This window comes from Uloborus diversus, chromosome 9 (genome assembly GCF_026930045.1).
Source record: "Uloborus diversus isolate 005 chromosome 9, Udiv.v.3.1, whole genome shotgun sequence".
NCBI classification, from domain to species: Eukaryota; Metazoa; Arthropoda; class Arachnida; order Araneae; family Uloboridae; genus Uloborus; species Uloborus diversus.
This window is the reverse complement of record NC_072739.1, coordinates 66,579,419-66,593,988: the sequence shown is the minus strand read 5'-3', so window position 1 is coordinate 66,593,988 and position 14,570 is coordinate 66,579,419. Positions and strand designations below refer to the sequence as shown.

General features: G+C 32.2%; 2 protein-coding genes across 2 annotated transcripts in view; one reads left to right on the top strand and one right to left on the bottom strand.

Annotated features, from left to right (window-relative positions):
• Positions 1–9,740, bottom strand: part of LOC129230285 (uncharacterized) — a 61,193-nt gene extending 51,453 nt beyond the window's left edge. The window contains exon 1 of the mRNA XM_054864684.1: positions 9,630–9,740. Coding sequence (XP_054720659.1) covers positions 9,630–9,740 — 111 coding nt within the window. The remainder of the gene's footprint in view (positions 1–9,629) is intronic.
• Positions 1–14,570, top strand: part of LOC129230284 (zinc finger protein 845-like) — a 41,696-nt gene that overhangs the window by 20,898 nt on the left and 6,228 nt on the right. The gene's annotated exons all lie outside the window — the stretch shown is intronic.

Below are 14,570 nucleotides of genomic sequence, written 5' to 3'. Positions count from 1 at the left end.
TCTAGGAATGGCTCAAAAAATTCAATGTGAACGTTTTTGGTTGTGTGTCACCGACGTCGGTATCCTCGTTGGTTTTGACCTACTTTGTCACTCCTAAAAGCTCTTCTTCCAGTGAGTTCTGAACTGTGTGAGTTTAATAACTTTACTTCTGGAAAGAGCTCTTGAACCAATCGTATAAAATGTCTCCAGTGGCCCAAGCTCGATTATTAGCACGCCAAAATGCAGTTGATTACGAGTAATCTGCAATGTTTAGGAGTTTGGATTTTGAAAGAGGGAAAAATTTTATCTGTTTGCATTGCCGCATCCGCGTAAAACCGAAACTCATCCGCGTAAAATAAAATAAAGGTGCCAAATCTTAAACCGCGTATAACCGAAACCGCGTAAAATAAACCCGCGTAAAACGAGGGTCTACTGTACATTTTACATTATAAAATAATTTGTGGAGAGTTTTTAATTCTTGTTGCAATAAACCGCATAGTAAACAGGTTTAATTCAAAAGAAACAAACAAGGTTTGGTTAAAGTGAACCTGTAAAATGAAGGAATATTTTGGTTACCTGCCAGAATTATACTTCTAGGGGAAGGGGAGGGGGCAGCAATACTTACAGATGTATAAACGCCATACTGGGATTGACAGTTTGTCGTAAAATTAAAGGTTGTGAGGGGTTGAATCCCCCCCCCCACACACACGCAGGTAAGATTAAAACCCCTCCCTTTATGAAAATCTGGACACGGGCCTGTAATTGGAGATATCTTTTCTGAATTTTTGTTTTTCCAGCTTCATCTCGTATGATTATAAAATCTCTTACCCAGGAGCTTGACTTGAAATCGTATCATTTGAATAGAAACTTATAACAGCTTGTTTTACACAATCACTGATTCCATTTTTTGAGATTGGAATAACAGGAGGTACTTTGGGGGAGTATTGTCCAGCCAGCTTCTGAACAACTGCTATTCTTTTTCTTGGGCTGTTGGGAAGGAATTTTTTAGCACGTCATAAAGCTTTACCTAAAGCTTGGTTATTGCCAAATGCCTTAGAAGAACTACTGACAACCTGAAGTTTTTTTTTGTTTCTGTTTCATTCTAAAATTGGCTACATTTATTCTATTTTTTTCCAAACGAATTTCTTTTTCTTTTACACTCTCTTTCTTTAACTTTTGTTTACTCTCAGCTTTTTTGTTTTCAGCTGCTTTTTTCTTATATTTAGCATACTGACCCCTCTCTTTTAGCCTTGCTCGTCTTTCTCTCTGCTGTTGTTTTAGCCGTTATAAACTTAAAAAAATCAAATATGACTGATATATTCCTTAGAAACTCCATACACACAAATAAATATTAAAATAATGTTTTTATAGTATTCAGAACATGATTGTTCTCATCATGTAAGAACAAATTTAAATTATTAAAATATTTGTTCTGAACACGCTTTATGCAAATAAGTAAGAGAACTTACCTTTAACAGTTATGAATAATTCACCAGTAGCTAAATTGATTTTACTCTAGATCATCTTCCAGTTCTAAGCAGAAAATAATGCTCATAAAACTTGAAACACTCACAGTATGAGGCCTAATGGGTTGTGATGAGCTGTTTACTAAAACTGTTCTGTTGTTTGCCAAAATCAACTGAGAAATTGTTACAATTTGATGTTTGCATATTTAAATAAACTATTATGACAGACATTACACATATGACAGACATTACATATGTGACAGACATTACATATGTGACAGACATTACAAATTTAAAAACCCTCTATATAATTCAATCTTTTAGGTTTTTAAAAATTAACTACATGGACATGTTTCTTATAACACAGAATAAGAGGAAATGTAAATAAAAGTATAAGATATAAACATATAATTGTTAAAACTTAAAAAAATTATGTTTTTTTTTTGTGACAGACATTACAGGTCTCAGAGAGATTATTCTAAAACCTTTAAAAAATTCAAAAATATTTTTTATCAATAACTTTGATGTTTTTCAAGTGCTCATGAATCATTTTTCTTGACTAATAAATTTTTTGAAAGGGATCCATTTCAAATTTTTAATTTAAAGGAAAATCAAAGTTGTGAAAATAAAGCTTGTAGTTTCGGTCACAGAATTCACTCTAAAAAATCCTTCATAAAAAATATTAAGATATAATAATAGCAGTGAATTTTATTAATTTCAAAAAATTTGTTTTATTTCCTACACATTATGATCCAAAACTAAAAGTTTTGATGAAATTTAAAAATTAGCAACTATGTCCACATATTCATGGAATTAACCTGAACTGATAATCAAACTAAAGTCAAACATCTGGCAGCTGATCAGACATATATAGTATCCATCGTATGCATAGATATAACTGAAAAAGCATTACTACGCCATCAGGCAATTTACAGTCTGGTGTTCTTCAAAGATGACACATTTTCAGTTTGAATAGTGTCAATAATATTCCTTTACTGCCTCAAATTTCTCAATATTTATGTCTCTTAAATTATATATGAAATAAATTATCAAAAACTTAAGACATATCATTTTGTCTTTTTATATATGACTAGTAGTACCTGCACAGAGATGCACCTGTGTTAAGAATTTAAAGGAAGATCATGGAATAAAAAAAATCCACACTCCCTTCCATCCCTTCTGATGTGAAATGATCATTTTTCTTCAACTAAAATGCATACTACACATTTTCAAAAACTTATTAGAGTCTCTTTTAGAATTGAAAATTATTCGCCAAAACACATAAAAAGATTAACACTAGCTTTAAAACAAAAAATACTTAACTGTAAAGGTCATTTCTTAACGCCCGAAGCACACTACCGTAACCCTGCCCTGTTGAGTGAAGTGGTTTTTTTCTGCAATTGAAATGTTTTGCCAAACAAGCAATTCTATATCGAAAACGTTATATAAAGAACAATCACAACTGAATAATATGACAAACGAAATTATTTACTTAGATAAGTACAGTGAAGCACCGTTTATACGTTTCTCTTTTATACATTTTTATCAATTATACGTTTTTAAAATTGGTCCCTACAAAGTCTAAAACACATTAACTTATACCTATTATATGTTTTGCTTTTTCATACAGTCCCTTCAAAAACGTATAAACACGGTGCTTCACTGTCACTATCTTCAACTATAAGAACAAAAAGAAACGTTGTTGAAATAAAAGAAAAAACCCAATAGAAAAATCCTACAAAATCAAATTATGTACCTGAATATCGAAAAAAAAGGGCATTCAAGAATCAAATCGCTGACCACAACAGTCCCACAATGGCGTAGCTATCCACACTGTTGGCCAGCGCCCTCTCGAGTCAACTTACCCCGCCATCTATTACGAATTCATAGAACTAAACTTACCCTGCCATCTATTAGGAATTTATAGAACTAAACTGTTAGATACTAAATGGCAGAAAGAAACATAGCAACAGGTTTAATGCGATTATCTTGATTTCCACCGCCAGGGGCGTAGCTATATATATATTATATATATATATATATATATATATATATATAATCGCTTGGAATTTTTTCCTTTTCTTTTTTTTTCTTTCTCTTCTCTCTTCTTTTTCTCTTTTTTTTTGAGACTAACTTTTCGGGGTTTTGGGGACAAAACCCCCCCCGAAAAGTTAGTCTCAAAAAAAAAAGAGAAAAAGAAGAGAGAAGAGAAAGAAAAAAAAAAGAAAAGGAAAAAATTCCAAGCGATTATATATATATATATATATATATATATATATATATATATATATATATATATATATATATATATATATATATATATATATATATATATATATATATATATATATATATATATATATATATATAATATATATATATATATATATATATATATATAATATATATATAATATATATATATATATATATATATATATATATTAGGGTGCATCATACGCCCCATCAATTTTTTTTTCGTTCACAAATGCTTTGTCCCTAAGCTACTTTTATTCTACATACAAAATTAATAATTTGTGTGAAATTTTTCCCACTTTGAACAATATCTATGTGTGCCACCTGACAATTGAAAGTTATGAAAACTTGTAAAAAATTGCTTAGTGTGTTATTTTCCTATTTATTTAATTATTGAAAGAATTATTAGATTTATTGAAGCCAATTTATTGTATATTTCATAATATTACTTTGTTAAATATTAAAGTTTGGCTTAAAAGTTAGTTTTTTAATCAATTTTCCTCCTTTTGTGAAGATTTGGCAATTGTTTTTGTTCATGCTCAACTACTTGTAATATATTCTGGTAAGAATCTTCAGTTTTGGCTGAAAAAAAGTCATAGGTCAGCTTTATTCCTCGCTCAGCATAATTGTTTACTACATTTATTCCTTTCAAATTAGTTTTTGAAGTCTGATATGAAATACAATTTGGCCACTGTTTAACATCTTCCACAATGAATTCTGAATCTAACTTCAAAATTAAAAATAAAAACCAGGAATCAATGCCAACAAAATCAGACAGTGTTGAAGAAAAATGAATTTCTGTTGGAAACTGGTTTTCCAAATCCCATACCAAATCTGTGTTTTGGATTAGAAAGATTAGCAAGTCTGATGGTTAATATACTGTCAGCAAGAGCACGTCGGTCTGCTTCAGGCACTTTATCACTCCATAGTGCTAGAGGTACAGTTTCTTCTGTCAGATACCAAAGGTGATTTTTAAAAGCATTAATTGCACTTCCAGAAATTTCTGAATTAATAATACTATATTTTATAAGTAAATTAAAGAATTGCAAGTCATTCCATAGTGCATCGAAGACAGAAGTGCACATCATCCACCCATGAACTATATACCAGAGTGACAAAATTAACAAAATTTCCAAATTTTAAAACTTGTTGATGTGTAGTTATTGTTCCTGTTGGTAGTTCTTGGATTGGATGTTGAAATAAGCAAATTTTGATTGAATAAATTAGTTTTGCCATCTGCTTTATATAAAGCTCCTAGCCATTTAAAGTCTGCTGCAGTTATCTCATTTGGATCACTTACTGAGTACAGGAGAGCTTTACCCAAATGCTCTTGAATAGCTACACATGCTGTAGTTATATGTCCTGTATTAGAAGCAGTTGTGACAAACGACATATTAACTATTGAGTCAGAGCAGTTCCATGAATTCAGCAAATTAGTTGTTAAACTAGCAATGATATCTCCGTTTTTTTTCTGTTCCAATTGGATATGCTGGTACACCAAGAAGCTTAACTTCATATGAATTACCTACTATAACTGCAAGCTTTTCTTCTTCAATATTTTGATTTGTTAAAGTTGGTAAGAGTTAAGAATCCCAGTGCAAAGTTGCAAAATCATAACCATTCCATTGATCCTTACAAGCTTTGACAATGTCTCTGATACTTGGTCGTCTTGCTCTGTCTGTTGTTGCATATGATTTTGATATTTTGGATGATTCACCACCAGCTTCTGCTATTAAAACTTTAGTGTATGAAGCTTGCTGTGCTGGTGTCATTTTAAACGTGTTGCTAATGATATAACATCAGGTCGTTTTATAATATGTGGAATAAAAGCTATGTACCAGTTCGCATTGTACGATGATGATTTCTGGTATTATGAGCATTATAAATCTGATCTCTCGGATCTGTTTCATCACTTGTATCACTTACATCACTATTTTCATCTCTTTCAATTTCATCAATAATAGCTGAATTAAAACTTGTTTCCTTGGCTATTTTTTCACAAAATGCTGCTTTTGATATTTCACGCATTTCCTGACACTTAATGTTTCGGTGTAATATTTTATCGTGTGAGCCAAAGGTTGCTAGATGATCACTTTTCATAGATTAGACAAAAGCTAAATCTTCTAAATTTTTTAAAAGGCATTCTACATTTTTAGGCCATAATGAAAATGTTTTAGCTAATTCTTCTTCCATTTTTTTTAACTTTATTAATGGAATTTGTTGTATTTCTTCTTTGAAGAGGAATTGCTTTTAATTTTGTGTTGTCTTCATGAAGTTTTAGTATTTTCTCACAGGATTTACTTTCAGTAATCATTGGAATGTTTGCTTTTGCATAGAACTCAGATATTTTTGACAAGACAAATTTTGAAGACTCCCATTTGGTAAGATTTTGATCAACATCTTTCTCAATATGATACAACAAGCAGCGAAGCAACTTGCAAGCTAGGGGGTAAACGTGAGCCCTTGAATTCCAAATACCATTGAAGATTGTCTGGTTTTGACTTTTACTTTTTGTACAGATGAACAAGGCTTTGTTTGTGGAGAAAATGTCACTGATTCAACAGCAGCTGATTTACTCATGTTTATTGAAAAATTTCAAAATATGTTACTTTCGAAAATTCATGGACCTTATGAAAACCTTATGAACCTTATTGAAATAGTATAGATCAACTTATTTAAGTGGTTTACAACACATATGCATAGAATAACAAGAAGAAAACGTAAAGAACTAGCATTAGCAGTTGTATGATAGAAGAAAATGGTAGAAAGTTGAAAACAAATAGTGAATCTAAACTTACAGTTACAAAAGATGTTATGGAAAGTTACTGGAAAAATGGTAACAGTTGAAGTTAACACAGGTACAATGTAAATTAAATAATTTAAAAATTATTTCCTAGTATTGCACTTTGAGTCACTTTTGATGTTATAATTGTTCATTTACCTTAAAAAAGAAACTTCTTGCTTGAGGTGGGATACCTAAATCAATTTTGATTTTCATAAAAATTCACAGGAATACTATCTAAGGGTATGAGAACATTTTTAAATTAGGGACAAAACAATTTTAGACTAGTTGGGCAAATGATGCACCCTAATATATATATATATAATATATATAATATATATATATATATATATATATATATATATATATATATATATATATATATATATATATATATATATATATATATATATAATATATATATATATATATATATATATAATATATATATAATATATATATATATATATATATATATATATATATATATATATATATATATATATATATATATATATATAAGAAGTAACCCCCCCCGAAAGTCGGGTCTAGCTACGCCACTGTCCACCGCTACCACTTCTGATCACTTTCTTGGGGTCAGTGACCAAAATCTGATTGTCATCTATTTCAACATGTTTTTGTTATGCAGTCAAATGTGTCTAATCTGAAAAATTAGTAGAAAAGTAAATCCAAATTTCTGTGTTATGGTGTACTTTGGCATGAAATTAACTGAGCATTATTAATTAAATCTGATGGCAATTTAACCTGAAGATAAACTATAAACGGTAGGCCTACAACTTGATCAGCTCGAATTATCAGCAGTACAGTAAGAAGTTCTTTGTCTGAATCTTGCACAATTTCATAATTAATATGTTTGCATTTCTTTGAAGCTAAGACTTTTCCTGTTTTGGGTTGAGGGGTTGAGACAAAGCAAAAATGCAGCCTCATCTTAATTGTAAATTCTCCAAGGATCTTTCAAAACCTCTTAGAGATTTTATTTGTACAAATAATCTTCAGTTTTTTAAAACCACATTCGCAAACCAACCTCACTTACTTCGGCTCTTGAATGACTAAAGGTTTCTTGAATGCACACACTAATTTCAGGATGACGAGTCAAAAACAATTTAAACTATTTTTTTCTTAGTTTGTTATTTGAATCGAGTTTTCCTGTTTGCCAGTTCAATAATTTTTTTGAACTGTGGACTAACTCCTCTTTTAGAAAGGAAAGTCAGCTTTGGCAATTCCTAAAATTCATCTTACTAAGGCATCTTCTTCAGCTGCTGTAAGAATTGATGATCGGCTCAGTCTTCTTTCTGTCAGATTTTTCCTTTGACTTCATTTTTTAAAGCACTGTGAGGCATGCCAAATGTAATACTAAGTTTTCTAATGTCTATGTTTTGAGTACAAACAGCATTTATCATTGCTTCTTCAGCATACAAAAAATTGGATTTGATTCCATTTAACGAATGTACTGTGGGTGCAGATGCCATATTTCAGGTTTCTGGAAGAAAGAAAGCAGCTTATTAGTTTTAAATTTGAGAATTTTTAAATAACGCAATGCGTTTAAATTAATGCCCAGTCCCAGTTATTTTCATATGGACTGGACCCAGAGGACTGGAAGCTGGCTAACATCACACCGCTCTTCAAGAAAGGGTCTAAAGGGAGTGCGGGAAATTATAGACCTGTGAGTCTAACTTCGGTGGTTTGCAAAATTTTTGAAACATTGATAAAAATTAAGATAGTGAATTTTCTAGAGACTATTAATCTATTGACTAGTTTTCAGTACGGTTTCAGGAAAGGTAAATCTTGCGCAACTAATTTATTACATTTCTATAACAAAGTTACCATGACTTTGGACAATAAGAAGCCTGTAGTTGTTGTTTACATTGATTTTGAGAAAGCTTTCGATAAGGTACCGCATGTTGCTCTACTTAGCAAATTAGCTGATATAGGAATAGGAGGGAAAACTTTCATTTGGGTAAAAAACTGGCTGACCGGAAGGAAACAAAGGGTAGTTGTAAGGGGAAATTATTCTAATTGGAGTGAGGTCTTAAGGGGGGTTCCTCAAGGATCAGTGTTAGGGCCTGTTTTGTTCATTGTCTTTATGAACGATATTCACAAAAATATTTCTGGGAACATGAATTGTTTCGCTGATGATGTCAAAGTTATGGGGACTGTAGAAAATGAAGAGCAAGCAAATCAGCTGCAAGAGGATCTATATCATATTACGGAGTGGGCTGATAAATGGGGTATGGCTGTTAATGTTGGGAAATGTCAAGTGCTACATTTAGGGCATGGAAATAAGTGTACAAGTTATTATTTGCAAGGTTCAGTCATTAGTCAGGCAGACAAAGTTACTGATCTGGGGGTCTTAATAAGTCAGGATTTAAAGTTTAGCCAACAGTGCAGCATTGCTAGTAACAAAGCCAATAAGATGCTTGGGTTTATCAATAGATCTATTTCAAACAAATCTAAAGAAGTTCTTCTGCCCTTATATAGAAGTTTGGTAAGACCCCATTTGGAGTATACTGTTCAGTTTTGGTCTCCTTATCTGAAGAAAGACATTAATGTATTGGAAAGGGTTTAAAGGCGGGCTACAAGGCTAATAAGTGAACTTTCCCACTTAGATTATGATTCCAGGCGTAGAAGGCTTAAAATGTACAGTCTTGAGCAAAGAAAAGACAGAGGGGACATGATACAGCTGTTTAAATTTATTAAAACAAAAGATGTTACGGGGCTGAAGTTTAGCACTGAAAACAGGACAAGGGGTCATTGCTTTAAGCTATTTAAATCTCAGGCTAAAATGGATATTAGGAAAAATTATTATTTTAGCAGGGTAGTGGAACCTCGGAACAGCTTACCGGAAGAGGTGGTAATGAGCAAGGGAGTAGATAGTTTTAAGAGGGCCATTGATCCTCACTGGGGATTGTAAATTGACTAGGACCAGTCTAGCTGGGCCCAGAGCCTGTTGCTGGTCGTCACTTTTGTATTTGTATTTGTATATAAGACATTCTTTTTCTTTTCTTCTTTACAAACGCAACAACCTGTTTCAGGTCTAGGCTGCCTCGACAGCTCACTTCCTCCTTCCAACTCAGACAATACACAGCAACTTGCTGCCAGTTTTTTAAAAGTAGTTTTTGAAGTTACTTTCAATATCATCCATCCACCTTGTTGGTGGTCTTCCTCTAGTTCAGGATCCCATAGGATTCTTGAATGTGTAAGCTCTGGCCAGGTTATTTTCAGGGCTTCTGCAGACATGACCGAGACCTCTTAATCTGTTACTTCAGATGACTTGATTGCACCATGTTCCTGCTCAATGAGTAATTCCTTCACTTTTGCTTTTGATGATATCTTTGGAAGACTTTTTGAATTTTTTGGCATTACAGAGAAGCCCTTTATATTCCATATGTTTTTATCAATTACATATACGTTTTTCAAATTGGTCCCTGCAGAGTCTAACACATTAAAGCTTGCCTATTATATGTTTTTTTCATTTGTACACTTTTTTCACAGTCCCTTCAAAAACGTAAACGGTTCTTCACTGGATGTTTTTGCTGAAATTCACTGGATTGTCTTGTGTTCTTTTGTGAGTCGACGTCTTTTTGTACTTTTTCTCAGCGATCACTTTTGAGTTTTCATTACACAAATTTTACAAATTCAAGAGATTTCACACATCCTAAATTGAACTTGCTTACAGCTGAAGTGACAGCCATATCTAAATATTTCTTGGACAGAAAAATCTCCTTTGAACATTGCCCCATATGAAGCTATACAGGCATTCATTGGCATTTTGTGTTTTCCCTTTCGTGTATCGCAGGAGAAGTTCTGTAGATGCTGCCTCTGGTAGACCGGCATAACTTTCTCAACATTTTCCTGCCTCAAAACAATTTTCATTTTTGAGCGCTTTTTCGGAGTACTACCTGTAGTTAACGCAATTTGGAAAAAGTACCAAGATTTCACACTAGATGGGCATTTGCTGTGCTGTGGCTTCCTGTCATTCGACATACAATGGAACAGCATTGCATAAATGGTTGTTTTCATTTTCTCGACATCTCGGGCATTATCTTTGACAGCTTTGCAATAAAACCTTCGAAGCTTGGTAATGGTGTTGTCCGTTAGACTCCCTACTTTTTTCCCGCCGAGTATTATACCTTTTGCTCTCCATTCTTCCAAGTCTTTTACCAGTTCTTTTTACTACATGGTTCAGGCATTCTTCTTTTTCAATTTTACCATCAGCACCATAAATTTGTGCAGCATTTATTGATTCAGAAGTTGCAGTGTCGCCATCAGCAAGAGCACTTGTGTACCAAAACTTGCCTGTCTGGGCCTTTGTGTCCATTACTGGAATCCCCAACACAATCGAAAATGTCTAAAGCTGCATGACCCCTTCCCATTTCAGTGAAAGTTTGGAACAATTTTGTCATTAATGTCGAAACAGCGACTAGGGTCAGAGCGATGACTACTAAAAGACGAGCCAGCAAAATTACCACAGGTAGTGCAGTGCAACTGTAATTTTGAAAAATATCCATGTGTGGAAGATGATCTTATTTCTATAGTAACAAGTTTTGCTGACTGTACATGGTAGTTTTCAGGAGATTGTTCAAAGAACGCAAATCAATTACAGTAGAGTCTCGAAAATCCAAGGTAATTGGGGCTCGTGCCTCTTCGGATTTCTGAAATTTCGGATTATGCAGAAAATTCCTCCAGATTAAATTTTTACACTGTTTGGATGACATAGGAAGGAAAAACGTAATGAAGAATAAAAACATAATCAAATAATTCAATAGAAACAAAACAAAATAATGAACAAAAACAGTTAAAGTTGGCTAATAAGGAAAAACTAGCAGAAACAAATATCAAAACTGCGTCCGAAAAAATAGCTTGCCAAAAAAAAAAAAAAAAAAAAGATTGAGAACAGTTTGAATTCATGTTGCCATCTTACAAACTTTAAAATAAAATTAAATAATTAGAAAAAAAATGCTTAAAAAATTCATAAAATCATTCACATCTCAAGTAAGCAGGAAACAAATTATACAGCTGCTCCAGCAGCCGCAAAATGTAAACAAACGGACATGATCATATACAAAATTGATCATAACTCAGCTAATTTTGCACCAATTGACAAATTTTTTTTTTTTTGACATTGCTCATACAGAATTCTCTTATTTAAATATTTAAACATCCAAAAGTCAATATTTTGATTGATTTTCATGAATTTGAAAGCCCTGTGTCATTTTGACAGAGAAGCTTTTGCAACGAAAATGTCTGATTGGACACAAGCCACAATTGTTTCTCTTTCCTTTGCTCTGCTGCCATCTAGTAACATGAACCGAAGTTATAATCTTTAACGTAAACTTCATTCAGCTGGTAAATAGCCTTCTACTTTTCAAAGATTGGATATGAATCTTATGACATTTTTGAAGCAAGTGCCAATAACTGACGACCTGCCAATTACTGGTAGTGTTATCTTATCTGCAATAATCAGATGAAATATTTATTACCTGTTAGGCATTTTATTGTTTATTTTTTGCATTTCTAGTATAGACGTGCCGAGTAGCACTTTGGTCGAGTACCGAGTACTTGGCCTTTCACTACTCGCCCGAGTTACCAAGTACCAATTATCAGGGTTCGTACGCCCTTGAAAAACCTTGAAAAGTGCTTGAAAAAAAAAAGTTCATTTTCAAGTGCTTGAAAACCTTGAAAAAGTTTTAAAACCTTGAAAAAGTTTTAAAACCTTGAAAAAGTTTCTTAGTGCTTAAATTCTCCCAAAAATCTGTGCTTAGAAGTTTTAAAAAAGTATTTCACCAATGCAATTTTTTGAACATGTGTTCAGTATGCAACATCGCGAAAAATTGCTTCCGTGTTTGGGATTTCAATCCTTTTGCATCTTGTAAATATTTTGATGTTTTTTACAACCGAAAGATATTTTGACATATGGTACCTTAGATTAGTTTATTTTTTGTTTAATTTCATTAATTAACAAAGAAATTAATTTGGAAACCATGACAACATTGACCTTACTCGGGTTTCGCGGAAAATTTCTCTTGTGTTTGAAATTTCAATCTTTTTGCATCCTGCAAATATTTAAATATTTTGGCTAATCAAATGTTAGTTTCGCATATGCTACCTTAGATTAGTATATTTTTTGTTTAATTTTAATAAAAAACAAATAAATTTATTTCATGGGAAACATGCCACGTCGAACGAACTCAGACTTTGCGAAAAATTGCTTCTAGTGTTTGAAATTTCAATCTTTTTGCATCTTGCAAATATTTAAATATATTCACTAATCGGATGTTATTTTCATATTTGCTACCGTAGATTAGTATATTTTATGTTTAATTTCAGTAAAATAAACTTCAGTACATTAAACTTAATTCGCGAAAATTTGCTTCCCTTGTTTGAGATTTCAATCCTTTTGCATTTTGTAAATGTTTTTATATTTTTGGCAATTAGTAGTTATTTTGACACTGCTACATCAGATTAGCTTATTTTATTTTTTATTTTAATAACTAAAGAATTTATTACCTTGGTCTTGTTTAATTATTTGCTAATTTATTTTTGCAATTTTGAATGATTATCTTTACCTAATTTTTGGTCATAGCAGATTTTTTTAAAAAAAATTTAAATTTCAGCAGTTGAGCACCTAACAAATTAACTTAAAATTTGTATTTTAAATATAAAGTTGATTTATATAATTTTATTTATAAGTACATCATTTTTTTATGGCTGCTAAAATAAATAAGGTGTATAACAGGGGCGGTTGTGTTATGATTGTTCACTTGAAATCCAGTAGTGTTCGTTTTTATGCTTTTACCTCCCTGTATCTCCAATTTTCCCCTTTTCCTCAAATGTTCAAAATTACTAGTTTATTAAGGTTGTGGGTACTTGGAGCTTACCGAAAGAGGCTTTAATCAGCAAAGGGGTAGATAGCTTAAGGAGGGTCATTCATCTTCATTTGGATCTAATAAATTGACCAGTACAAGCCTAGCTAGGCCCAGTGCCTGTTGCTGGTTATCAACAGGCAGTGGGCAATGGGCATGGTATTTCTATAATACAGAATATTTTGACTAAATAAACTATTTTATGAATTGTATGCATAGCAAACATTATTGTTGTACATATGTATATTCAAGTAATAGGGGTTTTAGTTTTAAAAATTATTCCCCCCCCCCTTCGCCCCATTTTGCTTTTTGAAACTTTCAGGTAATTTTTTATGAACTCACAAATCACAATTACACCTGAATATTATTGCCTTTCTAAATTTAAATTCTAATTTCAACAATAACCCATTTTTTCCCAAAATAAAACTACTTTTGTCATAATATATGTCAACTTCTTGTGAATCTTTTCAATTTCGAAATATGGCTCTATAAATCTGAACTTGCACATTTATTGTCTATTGCAAGTTAATCAACGAAAGCTGAATAGGCTCAAGTTTGCATTCAGAGTATTTACCACTGCTTAAACTGCTTTTGTATATTTTGAGGTGTAGAGACTGGACTGTGGACTTTCATAAACTTTTCTTACTTCCTAATTTTTAAATTTACTTGAGGACAGTTGAAATGCCTTATTGGCTGAACAGCTAATAAATACATACGAATAATTGATTTGCATACTTATAAATGATTTGCAAACCTAATATTATTAGAACTTAATAGTGCAAACTGAAATAACTTTCTGGGTAGTGTTTTTGTCCTAACCGCCCTTATATTGTAATAAACCACTGTATAGATATTGGAAATAATTGTTGAAACCGGGGGGGGGGGGGGGGGAGTAACTTCAAAAACTCCTCTCTGGCAATGCCATTGAACTTGGGTATTTTAGTTTCTTCCCATAAAAGTTAAAAGTACTTATGAAAGTTTTTTTTAAAAGTATTAATTTGCTGATTCTAGAAAATATACAAACCACTGACTGCTGCAACCTGTAAAAAACCCCAAAATTAAACCTCTTGGTATCTGCTTCTCTTTATGACCAAACTTTTCAAAATTTTCAGAAAAACTTTCAACGCAGTAGATCTTTCATCAAAATGTCTCTCGTTGTAGAAAAAGCAATTTTGTTTTCCTATACTTTTTGTATTATTGCCTT